The following is an 18,113-nucleotide window of genomic DNA, read 5'->3' on the forward strand; positions in this document are numbered from 1 at the left end:
TAACTGAAGTCTAATAAGATGACTCAACTTTCCCTCTGATTCTCCCTCTATTTTTGAAACCTGCATACCAAATGAAAGGGCATATTTGCATAAATCAACACTGTTTTCTCGTGGTCACGTGATTATCTTTGAAAATGAAAGGCAAAATGCAAAATGCCAATATGAAGAGATAAATGAAAAATGAACAGATTGGTGCCCGATTTATATAACTCCATGGCCGTCAGTCGGCATCAGAAGCGACGAAGCAGCGAATCTATTTTGGGTGGGCAAATATCCACTTTTTGATATGGGACGAGCTCTGACGTCCCACGGCCCCAGCTTGTCTGGCAAAACAGCTGTTGGACGTCAGAGTATTCTCGGGCTACTTTTAAATTTGCTCAAAAGTCATAGTCCATTCAGTATGAGTTCCCATGTATTTTTGTCTTATATGAAGGAGGTTTTAGGTCATGTTTTCCTAAACACCTTATTGCTATTTGTCTGTCTGGATTGTTAAAACCACAAAATCAAATATCGATGAATATGCAAGTTTTCAACAATCCAGGAGAATTGACATCCACGAAAAATATAGCAATCCACAGTAAGATTTAGGTTTTGATAAATTTTGGAAATGACATTAGGAAGTAATAAAACTTTATTCTTTGAATATGTTTCAAGCATATTACATGCATTCTCAGCACCGCTTTTTATCAGGAATTTTATAATTTATGTCTTAAAATTCTGGTTTTTTCCATTATAAAAATAGGTGGATTTTCAAGTTAATGAGAAAAATGCTTTGTTCACTAATTCAGCAATGCTTTAACTGTTGTGAATGTGAGCTGCCTTCGGCTATTATTAGAATCTAGATTTACATCATTCATTTTTAATGTAAGAGTTCTCCTTTCATTCAAAAGGTAAATTTCCATGTTTGCTGGTCACTTGACTAGAAACTGCATTCAGTGATATTGTTTGTCTCAATTTACGCCTGAATTTCAGATTTTTCCGAATTACCAATCACTAAAATAAATGTTATTTAATACGTATTAAATACATGTAGCATTGTATGTAACTATCATATTCATGTTTTTATTTGACATTATGAAAGTACTATTGAGATCCAGGATTCTGACTTGAATAAACAGTGTTTGTAACACGCATGGTTTTATCCGTTTCTTTCCCTTCCCTTAAAAGTATCCTTCAGTTTGAAACTACCTGACAATCATACTGAGTTCACACCTAATTTGAATTGGATTGACATTAACTAATTTGAAACGGTTTACATTAACAAACACATAGTTCAAATGCGAATCGAATGCAAGTGAATTGTTTGTCTATCTATGGTCAACATGTTGGGGTATGACTATACCACTTTTACCAATTTTAAGAAACATTGTTGAATTTTATTTATGGAAGCTTACTTTGCATTTATATAAATTTAAGATTAATATTTCTGAGGTTATGGATTGTCTCTACTTATAAAGGGGGAGGATTCCAAGTTATTTAATATATTTAATTAAATTGTATTCAGGCGCATAGCTCCCTATATGCCAACACGCAACTGCGTGCATATCAATTCAGCATGCAAAAAAAAATGTCAAAATAAAAATTTATAGCATTCGGCATGCAAAAAAGAATGTCAAAATAAAAATTTATAGCATTCGGCATGCAAAAAAAAATGTCAAAATAAAAATTTATAGCATTCGGTATGCAAAAAAATCATTTTTGAAGGCTGTATGGTTGCCTATAATTGCTTTGTCATTTGAACATTTGTGGGTAGTTGTCTTATTGGCAATCTTATTACATATTTTAATTTTTATACGTATCCATCCTTCAGAAAAGTTGTTCCAAATGTAATGAATCCCCTCCAGGCTTGCCTTTATCTTCATTGGAACATTTTTTGGGATACGATTGCTTTCAAGCAATCTGTAGACTTATACTGGTGGCTCAGAGCATTGCCCTCACGTCAATTGTTTTATTCTAAACATTAAGGAACATCTCAGATTCTTATGATTGTCTTGCTTTAAAAGGTAAAAACAAACAAAGGGATTGAACTTTAACAACTTTCCTATAATGTTCTTTTCATAATCTTCATGTTTGATAATTCCCTTGACTTATATGCGTGTTTTTAACAACACGGAAAATAGAATTACGCAGTATTTATATTTAGTGTTTTTCTAAATTTAGAAACACGTTAGAGGGAATTCCCAGTTTGATAAAATGCGAGAGTTCTCTGAATTCCGATAAATCTATTTCTGTCATATAAGAACTGAAGTGGAGTTTTTCTTATATTTTACCTTTATGAAACTGATATTTGAGATTGTACTTCCATAAAGAAATAGAGAACCATCTAGGTCTTTCAATAAACATATAATATACGTTCTTGCTCCAGGTTTTTTTTGGAAATTATGCGCATGCGTATAGTTTTCTTGACTTCGAGGGGTTTTCGATTGAATGGTTGCTCTGGATTCCCCACTTAATTTTAAACTCATGGGATCTTTTCTATGTATGTCTGCTATTGAAGGTTATTATTGTTGCATAATTTTAAATCATATGCATCATTTAAATTAAAATAAATATAGTCCACATAGTAGAACACCCCTTCAGGCGAAATAGAGTCTTCCATATTATTGTTTCGAGTTGTCTCCCTTCTGGAAGTAACTTCCGTGAATTCTGAATTAAAACAATACGTCGAGTATTAGCTCGTTCTGTCAATAAAGTGTATTATATTAAAAATGATCGAAATTTAAACCAATAAATGTGTACGGAAAGGAGTCATGATCACTGACCGAAAGGAAATTAAATATTTAAAGAGTTGGGAATGGGGTTCCTCCTAGAATTAACGTAGGAAAATAGGTGATAAGATACGAAGTGAAATACCTTCTCTCACTCTGAGTCTCAGTGACTGCTGTGGAAAGTAAACTTGGAATTGATAGTACAAAAATAAAACACAATAGGCCTAATTACATTGTTCATACACTTTTATCCGGGATTGGCTATTTTGTAACTATTTTACATGTGCAGTTGAATTAGTTTTGAAAATAATATTATCCAGCTACATGTATACATATACATGTGTCAACGAAACAACGGCAATCGTATCCTTCAGAGCAATCTGCTCTTTGATTTTTTTGGGGGGGAGGGTTCCAAACCTGTTGTTTATAAGTTGCAAATCAGGCCATTACATTAATTGTTGCTTACTTAACATGTCTAGACTGTGAGTTTTTCTCACTTATTAAGGCTGTATGGTTGCCTATAATTACTTTGTTATTTTAACCTCTGGAAAGCTGTCTCATTGGAAATTATACCACATATATACAGATTTTTATATGGATTGTAGACCTGAAAAAGATTTTCAAAGTTGAATATGCAGCATTGCTGCAAACTTCAAACAACCTACTGCTTATTTACTATGCATGTCTATCATGAAACTTTTGATCAGAACTATATATAAGTGATTTCACCATTTCTTCATATGTGTACCACTATCAATCAACAGAACAAATGCAAATTATTTTTTTAATATTTGCATATGGTTTCCTTTAATTTCTCACATCTATTTTATTTGAATTTAGGGAAATAAGTATTATGTATATAAACAAATCTCATGTCGATATATAACATGTACAACAATCAAACATCAACCCACACCAAACTGGCTGTAGTTGAAAAACATCAAAAGGGAAAATACAGTGAAATTTGGAGAATTTATATTATCACATATACATGCATTTGAAATATATTTAAAATATTTTTTTCAAATTTTTTAGTTTTAGGTTCCACCTAGCTACCATATTAGAAAACTGGGATTTAAACGCTAGTCTATTAGAGGGATATTTCCAGTGGCGAATCCAGAAATTTTCATAAGTGCAGGCCCACTGACTGCCTGAGAGAGGGCCCACTCAGATCATGCTCCAGTGGTCCTCTAAATAATCAACCATATTTTTCCAGACAAGGGGGGGGGGGGCTCTTAATTTGCCTTTGATTTCATTGGTTGTAATTTTTATTTTATCATGAATTAGATTTGAACAGGACTTGGGGAATGAAGGTAAAGACCGAATGTCAGTTTTAGTCTTATATATGTACTTTAATTTTAGTCTTACATGTATTTATGTGTACATATATCACTGATTCAGTGGCGATGGTGAATAGCTATATATAGACACTGACAAATCTTGGATAACATTTTATAGTTTTGAATGTTTCTTCATCAGTTGACTAAAATTAGGTGGAGGTATGTTTTTATTTCCAACAGTTTCATATCAGTTTGTGCATGAAGCGATTGATAGTTGCCAGACACTGAATGATTATACCACAAATTTGTGAAAGTTTTAACCTATGCATATATACTTTAAATACGATTAAAAAAAAATCATGTCTTTTTCAGGACTTCTGATCCAACCATGTAGAATGGCATGTTATTGAGATATGATTCTGGTTGATGGATGTTCATGAAGGACCTGTAGTACAAAGTATATCACTGGATTGAGCTCTCTGTCTAAGTGTATTATTAAAGTGCTTTGCTTTGAGCTCGGTTCATTGTTATGCAATTCATTCTTTGTGAAATAAAGATTTTACAGACAACTCTCATGTACAAGGATGTCTCCAAGTATTATCATTTTTATGTACAATGTAAGTAACAGGGAGATAAAAGCATTTCATTTTTTGTTTGAACTAAACATTATTTGTCCATTGACCAAATTTGTTTTGCTTTCACCAGCTTTGAAGGAGATATTATCAAAGAATTGATAGAAAACAGCACAAAAGCTTACTTTCTATCTCATCAGGCCCAAGCATCATGTTAGGCATTGTCATTACTAAAAACCAATAAATTTCTTCTAATCTGAGGATCAATTCAACATTTTAAAGTGTTTTACTAATGATACTGACAAGCCACCACAAAGATATACTGAGTGCCAATGAAAACGCAACACTTTTGTTTTTCAAAAAAGTCTGATAATTTTTTTTTATTTTATATTACAACTTTGTAAAGTTGGTTGAAAATGACTTTAAAGACAATTGTCGACAACTTTACGGTTGGGTGATTTTTGGAACAAATGCGAAGTAAGGGTTATTTTGAACGGACATAAACCGAGTTCACCGCTTTTCAATATACGCACCATTTTCACGATTTTGTCATTTAAAGCTTGGCTAATGTCATGAATTTTCCCGCCCTTATTGTAAGGAAACTGCAATAAACATCTGAGTAAATGCCAGGACTTTCTGACAACCAGCGACATGCAGTTTCCGGCATGATCCAATGAAGCCTTTCACAGCATACAATTTCGAGAAGACTGTAGCCTCTACAATAACCCAAATCATCCACAAATTCAACAAAAATGGATCAGTTAATGATAAGCCACATCCCGGGGTTCAAAAAGCAAGAAACGCTCAGCAAAACCGATACATTTGGTCTTTAACATATCCGATATCGACTCTGATGGATGTCCAAATGTCTTGAGAGTTCAATGGTGGTCACGGTAGATCCTCTGGAGCAATTTCAGTAAAGCACCATTAGCGCAGAAATTCAACAGTTAAAGAGCACCACAGCCGACATCTTAACGGCTGTCTGGCATAAACATTGAATTCTGTAGACCAAAAATCATTCATTATGTACCAAAAATCGTCAGTGGTGGTTACATAGACGTTTGGCACCCGCCTTGACCAAAAGTCATGCGTTTCGCCAGATTTAGGTCCGATAGAGCAAATTTTGCATCAGATTTGACATGGTTTAGACGATGCAAACCACATCCAATATCAAAAAGTCAGCTTGAGTTTGCTTTGCGGGACAAGTGGAATAACATTCCTCGAGATCACATTAAACGTCCGGGATGATCAATTCCACGGTGCTGTCGAGATTGCGCTGCACCACAGGGTTGTAACATTTTTTGTTAGGACTGTGATTTGATGATTCGACATTGGATGTTTCGTTTATCTATAATTGCGCCCGAAAGATGACAATGAAACATTTTTGTTTGATATCGATCTATTGTTAGAATTGTTAATTTTCAAGAACAATTCATTTTGAAAGATCATGATTTCTAATATAAATTTTATTTTTGAAAAACCAAGTGTTGCGTTTTCATTGGCACTCAGTATATATAAATAGAACCATACAAATAGTTAGCAAATACATATAAAAAAAGATGTGATATGATTGCCAATGAGACAATTCTCCACAACAGACCAAAATGACATAGAAATTAACAATTACAGGTCGCCACACAACCTTCAACAATGAGCAAAGCTAATGCAGCATAGTCGGCTATAAAAGGTCTCAAAATGACAATGTGAAACAATTCAAAGGAGAAAAATAACAGGCTTATTTATGTACAAAAAATAAAGAAAAAACGAATATGTAACGCATAAACAAACGACAACCACTGAATTACAGGCTCCTTATATCATGTTCTCAGATATCATCTCCCAATTTAAAAAAATCACGAAAAATTGAACCTATTATGTGTTGCTGTCCTAGCTATAAAATGTATCCAAAATCAAAGATGTGGAACATATTCTTTCATAATCATTTGGTAACTAATGCAATTAGTGTCTCTTCCATGCCTGTCTTGAACATAAAAACTAAACTAAATATAAAATAAACAATACTCCTAATGCTCCGGTTGGTTGTCATCGTGCAACACAGTTAATAACACATATAGGAAAATCATAGAACTACATTTATCATAAAACACTGTCAAACATTCAAACATACTATCCACACTCATCTGTGTCCACACTTGTTACCTGACTAAAAATAAAAATAGAGAAGAGAACATACACGATGAACAAAACATAACATGGACAATTAAGATTTTACATTAAAAAAAATTATAAGATTGTTTGGACGTATACGTTCATACAATAAACAAATTTTAGTTGTAAGATTTTGTCAGGAATAATTAAGTGTTAATTTTATAACTACAAACTTAACAAGCATTTCAATGTTCAAGGTTCACTTTTCAGATTAGAGAAGTAGAAACATAACATGGTGTTTCCTATCTTACACTCGCCCCCTGCTTCCTGGATTTTATCTTTAAACCAATTGACATTCAACATTTACTTGTAATAATTAGAAAATTAAATATTAAGCAGGAAATAAATCGTACAAGATATCATGTTGTGTAAACATTTATATATAAACGTATAATGTTTCCGTTTTCTTGAGAAGTATTATAGAAATGTGTATGTTCTCTTGTAGCGTATAAATACTTTTTGATATAAACAGTTTCTTTTAACATCTGTGTGTTCATGACAATTGTTAGGCAGTCATTTGAAACCATTTGTAGTTGCTCTATTCATGTTAACCTTCTTGCTAAGTAAGACATGTTTAAATATATTGACGTAATAAGAGAAGTTTATAACCTCACATTTTCCCGTTTCGTGCCGAATACACATACATGTCATATTTCAAGACACTATACGTATATTGTTTTTATACTGAAATCGATAAAAAATTTAAAAAAATATGTAACAAATATTGTTAGAAAAAAGTGTTTTGGAATTTCCCTCTTGGGGGTACCGTTTTGGGGGTATTTCCCTATGAGCGTAGTCCAGGCGGTAAGACATTGAAATTTTAAGAAATGAGAAAGGGAAAATGAACTTAAATAATAACATTTGATACAAATGGTATATAAATTAACAATTTGAAGATATAACAAGTTTAAATACATTAATGTTTGACCATTGTTACTACACGTTGTCATGGTTGTGACGTGACGTTGTTGATGAAATACAATAGTTCCGGTTAGTAGTCGGGGTTTATAGGTTAGTTGAGGCCATTGACGTATAAAGTTAACGTTTATACGTATAGCTTTATCTGTATAGTAAAATAGCTGATTGTATATAAACACTATTTATGTGTGTCAATTTGCCAATTTAAAAGGTAAACATTAAACTAAGAGTTCCGCTCCAATCGGTGCTACTGGTCGTTTTTGGGAGAGGTTTTACTAAGTGCACAACAACAACAACACGAATATGAGACCTTAAATACAACGAATGTTAACAATCTTCAGCAAATTAGACGGAAAATGTAATTAGATTATAAGGTGGTTATTCGAAATAATAATTCTAAAGAAACTCATATTTGTGACAAAAAAAGATAAACAGGACACAAAAACATCAATCGCCAAATCACTTCACATGGGACTGAATATTCTGCAATAAGGTTTTACTACATTTAAATGACCAGATGTCGACTAATTATCTCTCCATATTTCGAAGTGCCTGAGGCCAAATATTTGGAAATCAAAAATCTTACAGAAAATTGCAGATATTATAATATCCTAAAATTTACAAAAGTAGAGCCAAATCCGCCAAATTTATCAGGGCTATCCGTGATGAAGGTATATTTTATAATATTAAACGACCATTTCCTAATTATATCAGAGTCACTGCATTAAACGAAAAAGACGAAAAAACAGTTTTCACTGGTCCGTGCTCATAATTAAGTTAAAATAAAATCTTATCATTTTTATTATGATGCAATGTCTAAACTTAAAATTTGCATTGTACCACTTTTGCTCACTCAATGGCCGCATGTTTTATTCAGTATCACATTTCAACGAATGAGATGTTGTCGTCTAAGAACATTTTGGGCATACATAAAACTAGAGGCTCTAAAGAGCCTGTGTCGCTCACCTTGGTCTATGTGCATATTAAACAAAGGACACAAATGGATTCATGACAAAATTGTATTTTGGTGATGGTGATGTGTTTGAAGTTCTTACTTTACTGAACATTCTTGCTTCTTACAATTATATCTATAATGAACTTTGCCCATTAGTAACAGAGAAAAATATTTGGTAAAAATTTACATAAATTTACCAAATTAATGAAAATTGTTAAAAATTGACTATAAAGGGCAATAACTCCTTAAGGGGTCAATTGACCATTTAGGTCATGTGGACTTATTTGTAGATCTTACTTTGATGAACATTATCGCTGTTTACAGTTTATCGCTATCTATAATAGTATTCAAGATAATAACCAAAAACAGCAAAATTTCTTTAAAAATTACCAATTGGAGGGCAGCAACCCAACAACCGGTTGTCCAAATCATTTGAATATTTCAGGGCAGATATATATTGACTTGATTAACAATTTAACTCCTTGTCAGATTTCCTCTAAATGATTTGGTTTCAGAGTTATAAGCAAAAAACTACATTTTACCCCTGTTCTATTTTTAGCCGGGGTGGCCATCTTGGTTGGATGGCCAGGTCATCGGACACATTTTTCAAACAAGGTACCTCAAAGATGATTGTGGCCAAGTTTGAATTATTTTGGCCAAGTAGTTTCAGAGGAGAAGATTTTTGTAAAAGGTAACTAAGATTTACGAAACATGGTTAAAAATTGACTATAAAGGGCAATAACTCCTAAAGGGGTCAACTGACCATTTCGGTCATGTTGACTTATTTGTAAATCTTACTTTGATGAACATTATTGCTGTTTACAGTTTATCTCTATCTATAATAATATTCAAGATAATAACCAAAAACGGCAAAATTTCCTAAAATTACCAATTCAGGGGCAGCAATCCAACAACAGGTTGACCGATTCATCTGAAAATTTCAGGGCAGATAGATCTTGACCTGATAAACATTTTTACTCCATGTCAGATTTCCTCTAAATGTTTTGGTTTTTGAGTTAAAGCCAAAAACTGCATTTTACCCCTATGTTCTATTTTTAGCCGTGGCGGCCATCTTGGTTGGTTGACCGGGTCACGCCACACATTTTTTAAACTAGATACCCCAAAGATGATTGTGGCCAACTTTGGATTAATTTGGCCCAGTAGTTTCAGAGGAGAAGATTTTTGTAAAAGATTACTTAGATTTATGAAAAATGGTTAAAAATTGACTATAAAGGGCAATAACTCCTAAAGGGGTCAACTGACCATTTCGGTCATGTTGACTTACTTGTAAATCTAACTTTGCCGAACATTATTGCTGTTTACAGTTTATCTCTATCTATAATAATATTCAAGATAATAACCAAAAACAGCAAAATTTCCTCAAAATGACCAATTCAGGGGCAGCAACCCAACAACGGGTTGACCGATTCATCTGAAAATTTCAGGGCAGATAGATCTTGACCTGATAAACATATTTACCCCCATGTCAGATTTCCTCTAAATGCTTTGGTTTTTGAGTTATAAGCCAAAAACTGCATTTTACCCCTATGTTCTATTTTTAGCCGTGGCGGCCATCTTGGTTGGTTGACCGGGTCACGCCACACATTTTTTAAACTAGATACCCCAATGATGATTGTGGCCAAGTTTGGTTTAATTTGGCCCAGTAGTTTCAGAGGAGAAGATTTTTGTAAAAGTTAACGACGACGGACGACGACGGACGACGACGGACGCCGGACGCAAAGTGATGGGAAAAGCTCACTTGGCCCTTCGGGCCAGGTGAGCTAAAAAAAGTCATGCTACTTACATATGGCCTACTATAAGCTTCTTGGAACTTGGATCAAGTTTTAAGTATCTATAATAAGACGGCTTCGAAGAATTGAGTAATACTGTAATACAAGAAAAACAAAATCTCAACTTGACCAAAATATATTTGTTATATAATGAATATGGTGGTTCTTAAAATACTTCTAGAGTGCACTTTTGAAAACAGACAAGGGTTTGTTAAGAAATGCAAACATGTCAACGTAACGTTACAGGTGTCTTTTAAATCAAAACATTCACATATCAACTGAAAAATATTTTTCACTTAGTATAACAGTATAAATAGAACAGGAACATTAACAAATATCAATCAACAACTAACATGCATTGTATATTTGCACCCAGATATAAAAACAAATACTCTTTCTGAGAAAGTTGACTTTAATAGTTTAAATTTGACTATTCAATTTCGGTCCTTTTGTGTCATATAACTCCTCAATGTATTCGAGTACTTATGCATCCTTGGATGCTAATGGCTTTTGAGTGTTTCTAATGATTCTGAAGCAAAAATAAAGGGATCGTACGCAAACAATGCATAAAATGTTAGTTTCATTTTTAAACCGCTTGTTGGTTTTCGTTTTGAAATTCGACTATATACCCTACAGTTTGCATGTAATATCGATAAATGATGTTTATGAAAGAGTGTAAAATACAAAAAAATTTCCACAAAAAAAGTGATGGATTGCTACTTTGACCCTCGCATTAGAAATACTTAGAAGATAACTAAATATATAATTACCAGGTAATGATAAGTGAAATGATTTTGATTTTTTCGTTCCATTGTTAGTTACTGAACAATTGTACTGGCCTTCATCACTGTATTGTAAATTAACAATTTTCAAATCAAATCTGCCAACACTGCTGTTACTTATGATGAATAAACGGTTATACAAGTCACTAGGTAAATGAGTATTCCGATGGTTTGAATGTGCATAGACACCAACTGGTCCTTTCCACACAACTTTGTTGAAGTCTTCTTGAACATACGGGCATTTCAAAGTAACTGTAGAACCAACGAACTCGTAAACTGTTCTAGTATAAACGCCATCTGAAAAAAAGAAATCCTGGTTACTAAAAAATAGTTATCTTAACTCCATCATCCAGTACTAAATAAACCTTGAATACCCAAGATTTCAAAGTTTTGAAATGGACAGAATGTATATAACAAGCGTCATTAATGTTTCATTTGAAATTTCAATTTGTCGAAAATCCGTCCTCAGAATTTGTTCAGATAAAACATAGTGTATTGCTATAATTATTTTAGAGTTAACGACATGAACGATGTGAAACTAACTTTATATTCCTGGTTTATGTCTTGCTGGAACAAAGCATGGTCAAATATTGTGAATATTGTCTGCCTGTAGCTGACTTACTAATTTTTTAATGTCCTTTCGTTTCATGTGTCGGTGTTGTTTATATCAGTAGCCATGTCTATCCTTGGTCATACAAATAATGTTCTATTTCAACCTTTCCTATCAATAGGTTAAGTTAAAGATTTGTCGTTTTTCTTTTCAACAAGAGTGTCAAATTGTTTTAATTTTGCTCATCTTTTTTGTATTGGCCCTTAAGTTCATTCTTTGTATTGTTCTATAACTGTCATCTGTGTGTATCTGAAAAGTCTGGATATGATTTTGCAATTGTGTCTGCTTATTTTTGATAGATGATATAAATTTAAACAGCTGAAATATCCATTTGGTACATGCACCCGTTCTCTTTTCGGCGATTTGTTCTTTAAACATGTTAAAGAAAGGCAACATTAGTCAATCGCTGTTCAATAGTCATAAATCGATTAAGCTCGAAAACGAATCCGAGTCTCAATTCAAAACCGAGGAAAACATATTTACTATTAGTGGGAAACAACGGAATAACAAAAACACTGAACTGCTACAAAAACAAACAGACTATTTGATTATAAGTGTCATATTTCTGAATAGGTACAGGACATTTTAGAAAAAAAGGTTTTATGACAGGGGACTCACATTAAGGTCTTCATGTACACACAGTTCACATTATCAATCGACTCCTTTAAGCCATAACAATTTTTTTTTTTTTTTATTAAATATACCTTTTTCCCGTTATATCATTGAAATAATAATTTATGGCCAAAGTTTTGAACAAATAGCCTGAATATCAACACAAAATTTACAAATAAATCAACAAAAAGAAAAAAATGATTAAATGGTTCCTCATGGTTCCTCTCAGAAATCGTTATTCTAAGATTAAAGTTAAAAACTTTTTTTTTAATTAGGCTAAAAGGTTTGTTGGATCTATCTGATTATTCTGGATTTTAAGAATGCAGAATTCTGACTCCTACACTTACAAAAATGTATTTGCAAATACTGTTTCTTCATGTGCATATGGCAAGTAAGAGAGAGGACTGATACAATACGAGTATGAGTTACAACAGTTTCTGTAAGATTCCAAAGAATTACATCTGAGATGTGAGTAATTTAAGGAATCTACTACACTTTAATTACTACACTTAGTCGACCACAATATATATTCTGTACTACATTATTGCAGCGATACTTTATCATTATTATATAAACAAATACACAATACATGTCCTCAAAAGTAAACAAATAATTACATTCGATCAACACTACATAAAAGTATCTGTGAATTATTTGTCACTATATGAATGACAAAGGATTAAATATCATACAATATAATAAAGAATTTAGACAGCAATCATTTGATATTCGAGGGGGTCGGGGTGGGGCTGTGATTTATTTTGGAAAAAAAATGTTTCTGGAAGAAAAATTGACAAATTACTGAAGAAAAAAACGTTACTTCTAATAAAAATACCAAACAAAATAGTTCCTGGTGGTAAACATGTATCTATTTTTGAACACAGAAACTCCTAGAACATATATATGTGGAAGCAATAACTTATAAAATAGTAAACTTTTGAGAGACAAGAATGGGATCGAATCCTGCACATGGAAGGTGCGATCGAATCCAATCTAAAAAGACTAGGAATGTCAGTTTTCATATGGAAGGTCGTGGTTCTCTACGAGCATCACCAATGCAAACTGATGGCAACAAAATAGCCATTACTGCTGAAAGGGGCGTAAATCACTAATCAATTAATTAAACAGCTGAAAGGAGTATTTTGAAACAAACAAAGAGAAATGTTTTATTGAAGTTTCTATCCTTTTGTTGTATAATATTTAAAATCTTACAATTGTTACTTGGTATTATGATCTATTATCTTTATTAGAAAGAGATTGTGTTTTGACACATTATTTCGTGATATTAATTTAAACCAGCTAGGTTCTAATATGGTTGTTTTAAAATGTGTTACTGAGGTTGCTATATATACATACATAAGGAAATATTGTTCGCATATTAACACAAATGTTTTTAAATTACTCCAACTTTGTGCATCATGCAGTTAAAAATACATGCCTCTAGTTAAAACTATTTTTATTTATTTTTTAGCTTTGTGGTGTTTTAGAACTATGGTTTGTTCTTCAAGCTTTTAAAATGAAAAGCGTAAACGACAAAAGTTATGCAAGTTAAGACTTAACATATTGTATGTGTGGAAGGCATACAGAATGACACGCGTAAGTTTGACTAAATGTGATTAATTCAGGTTGAGTCCAGAGACACATATATAACTACACTTATAAAAAAAAATACAGACACAATTGAGATATTTAGCTGCATTAATCATTTCTTAGTAATTTATTTTACAAACAGATATACTTACGAATAGTTATAACGGCAAAAAGTAGAATCCACATCTTATTAATCCTACACTAGCTACAGACTCAAGGTCACTGCATATCGGATGTCATCTATTTATAAATACATATTCAGTCTCTGGAAAGTGCGAATCTACAAAATTGTTTCTTATGTTGAATAGCGATATATTTCTTTGTAAACAAGATGTATTGTGTAATTATCACAAGCAAATGCTTACATTTGTAAGAACAAATAACAGTTTACGATATTAAGTAGTTGTTAAACAGGAAAAACATCTGTATAACTGTGTATGCGTTGTGTACATATAAGGTTGTTTTATACCAGAAAGAGACATATGGAATTTACAAATAATTAATTTTGAGATCTACATATACAATAAACAAAGCCAGTGAGGAGCATATTCAATGGTGTCCACAACATTCTAAGCCCTAAGCCACGGTTACTTATAATAAAATGACAATGCTACATGATTTAGTCAATTTTTGATTGATAGTTTTAGTAAAAACTTATTAAATAATGCTATTTTTTTAAAAGAATTAAGATGTTTTGATCAATATGAAACCAATTACGGCAGTATGGGGGGGGGGGGGGGGGGGGATTACAGTATAGCACAATACTTTCAAAGCAAGTATGAAACATTAGCAATTATCAATGGCAGGTCCGAAGAAATAAGAAACTTGTCGCCGTCACTGATTATCTTTTTAAAAGAAATAAGATGAGCAGTTATTGATTGTATATTTGGTAATGATATAACATTTTTCTATTTGACAGATTCTAACTGACATCATTTTCAAATTGTTTTCGTGTTCGGTCCGTTTGTCCGTCTGTCCCGCTTCATGTTAAAGTTTTTGGTCAAGGTAGGTTTTGATGAAGTCCAATCAACTTGAAACTTAGTACACATGTTTCCTATGCTGAGAGTTTCTAATGTAAAGGCCAAATTAGAGTTTGACCTCAATTGAACAGCCCACTGAACATGACTTGATAGTGCAAGTGGGGCATCCGTGTACTATGTATTTTTTTTTTTTAATATTTAGCATTTTTATTTTAAAGATAGACAATTAAGTATCTTGTGGAGCGTTGTTTCCTTGCAAATCATATAAGATCTTCTTTTTATATGTTCTGACATACGCATGATTACGCATGATTATAGTTCCATATACTGTAGATTTGACAAACAGTGATGTTGAAGTACAACTTGAAGTTGTACATCCAGACTTCTATTGCGTGTAGAAACAACGTCCAAAATATCAAAGCTGTAGCTCAAAACATATTTAAAAAGATATTGTATATATAGTTATCCGGACTGAAGAACTGACGGACGCCACGGACAAGGGAAAGATAGACAATATAAAAAAGAAGGTGTTGTATGATTGCCAATGAGGCAACTGTCCACAAGAGATCAAAATGACACAGACATTTAAAACAACTATAGGTCACCGTATGGCCTTCAACAATGAGCAAAGCCTATACCGCATAGTCAGCTATAAAAGGCAGTCTAGTTTTGGAAAGTTGTCTCATTAGCTATCATACCACATCATTTTTTTTATGATATGCTCTACCATAAGAATGATTAAAGTTCCACATACTTTATATTTGAAAAGCAGTGATTGATGTACAGGAAAACCATGGCTACGTTGTCTGTAAGATAAAAATAATACCCCAACCTGTCTATATAAATTTAACACTATACAGTTGTTTAATTTTTTATGTTTATTCTGAGTAAAACACAAATGACTGAGTCCAATTGCAAATACCTGGAGCTTCAAGGATATATGTAAAAGGAATCTGCTCTTTGACATTTTGTCAAGACTTATACTGATTAAAACCTTATAAACACTAAATGTAGTGTTTAAATTAATTCGTAAGAAGTATTTTATTGAAAGGAACCTTACGTTTGCTTAAGCCCCAGTCCCACTAGACCCCGATCACACCACGCTCTACCGGATCTAAAATTATTTTAGATCGTGGTGAGGTCGCTGTATGAGCGGCATGAAAATGTAACTTTTCGTTGCTTTCACGATGCTACTACGTCCTCTCTACTCTTCTACAAAGATCCCGCTACGAATATACCACGTTCTCACCGCGCTTATTCTGCAACCTCACTACACTTATCAAGATCTTTCTACGCTCTTCACGTTCTCACTACGATCTTACTACGAGTTATCCGATTGCAACACGATCTTACTGCGATTAAAACACGTTCTTACCACGATTATACTACGTTCATAGCGCGATCTTACTACGTTCTCAGCAATAACTTCAACATCGTGTTCCATATCAATACAGTTCAATTTCTTCTATTTTTGATTAAATCGTAGATTTCTCGGAAACAATGCATTAATGCCACCAAAATCTACCAGAACACGTGGACATGGTGGTAGGAGTTGATGTAGAGGCAGAGGGAGCAAAGTAACGAATCCTGATCAAGCAGAGATGTCGGACCGACCAATCCAACCTAAATTACAACCTATTGCTTGTCCATAAAGCTCAATGACGATATTTTAGTGAACGATAGCAGAGATGACATAGATGTATCAATATATATAGGAAGGTGTGGTATGAGTGCCAATGAGACAACTCTCCATCCAAGTAACAATTTATAAAAGTAAACCATTATAGGCCAAGGTACGGCCTTCAACACGGAGCCTTGGCTCACATCAATCAGCACGCTAGAAAAGACCCAACATAGTACTAGTGTTAAACCATTTAAACGGAAAAACCAACGGTCTAATATATATAAAAACGAGAAGCATGGTTGAGCCGTTAGAGCAAATGGATAATTACATTCAAACAAACAAAATCTAGGGAGCATTTTTATATATTTTATGTGAAAATGACAATCAGAATGATGGTCGTAGTGTGAACGTAGTCAGGTCATAAGAAGAGCGTGATGAGGACGGCAAGGGCGTGCTTGAATCGTACTATGGTCGTGAACAGCGTGGTATAGTCGTAGTGAAAGCGTAGTTGGGTCGCAGTGAGGTCGTGATAACGTCGCTGTGCGATCTGAGAACGTGATGGTCGTAGTGAGGTCGTGATAACGTCGCTGTGCGATCGTAGCGCAGTCTCTCCGAATAGAATCACGCTTTCGCTACGCTTTCACTAAGATTGTACAGCGACCTTTGCGATCTTACTACGATCTTAGTGCGCTCTCACTACGCTTCTACTACGACCTGATTTCGCCACGACCGCACAACGATTGTTTTGAACATGTTCAAAGTTGGCCACGCTCTTCACGATCTTGAAGACCTCACCACGACCGTGATACGACCTTACTGCGATCTACACGATCGCACTACGATCATCAAAATTTGCATTGTTTTTACAGATCGTAGTGCGATCGTGGCCTAGTGGGACTGGGGTATTACGATTGCATAAATCGTATTGTAATCTTCGTGGTTTAAACAACGTTGCTGTAAACATTTTGTCCTAATATCAATTTTTAAAAGATATCTAACTGGTACAGTCAACTTCAAAAGTAAAACTTATTTTTTAATCGTATGAAAGAATTATGGTAAATCAAGGTTCAGAGTAAAATACAGTATGGCGTCATAATTCGGATTGATATTTTAATTGTTATACATAACGTCACAATACTCAAATTGCTTTAAGGACCCAAGTTGCACCCATTGAGGTGCTAAAATATCAATACTGCACAAACACACGTTTTTCGCGTTTTTTTTTTTCGATTCGCACTTTCAACTGACTGATATCACTTCAAATATTTTACAGACATTTGTTTTCAATTTTACCAATTACATTTTAAAGTAGGATTCTTTTCAAATGCGTTTATCTTTAGCCACTCTTATTATATCAATTAGTTGCATATTACATAGAGGTGTTGTCATGTATCATCAAACAACTAAGGTTTTAGCAATTCACCAAGACAAAAGTCAAATAACATGTTCTTGGATTAATTTGCACTTCTCATAAGTGCAAATTGGAACCACACTTTTTTTTGTCGTAGAATCATCAAATTTGG

General features: G+C 33.4%; 1 protein-coding gene across 2 annotated transcripts in view; it reads right to left on the reverse strand.

The window, feature by feature from the left end:
* LOC139519181 (uncharacterized) overlaps positions 1-15,777 on the reverse strand; it is a 61,572-nt gene extending 45,795 nt beyond the window's left edge. For both annotated transcript variants that reach the window (XR_011663535.1, XM_071311045.1), the window contains exons 1-4: positions 15,721-15,777; positions 14,139-14,266; positions 11,163-11,471; positions 10,407-10,488 (exon numbers count right to left, since the gene is read on the reverse strand). Coding sequence is in view for 1 of the 2 variants with exons in the window: in XM_071311045.1 (XP_071167146.1) it covers positions 10,407-10,488; positions 11,163-11,471; positions 14,139-14,172 (425 nt within the window). In the remaining variant the exon portion in view is untranslated. The remainder of the gene's footprint in view (positions 1-10,406; positions 10,489-11,162; positions 11,472-14,138; positions 14,267-15,720) is intronic.
* Positions 15,778-18,113: the final 2,336 nt, after the last annotated feature.

The sequence above is a fragment of the Mytilus edulis genome, chromosome 4 (genome assembly GCF_963676685.1).
Source record: "Mytilus edulis chromosome 4, xbMytEdul2.2, whole genome shotgun sequence".
Classification (NCBI taxonomy): Eukaryota; Metazoa; Mollusca; class Bivalvia; order Mytilida; family Mytilidae; genus Mytilus; species Mytilus edulis.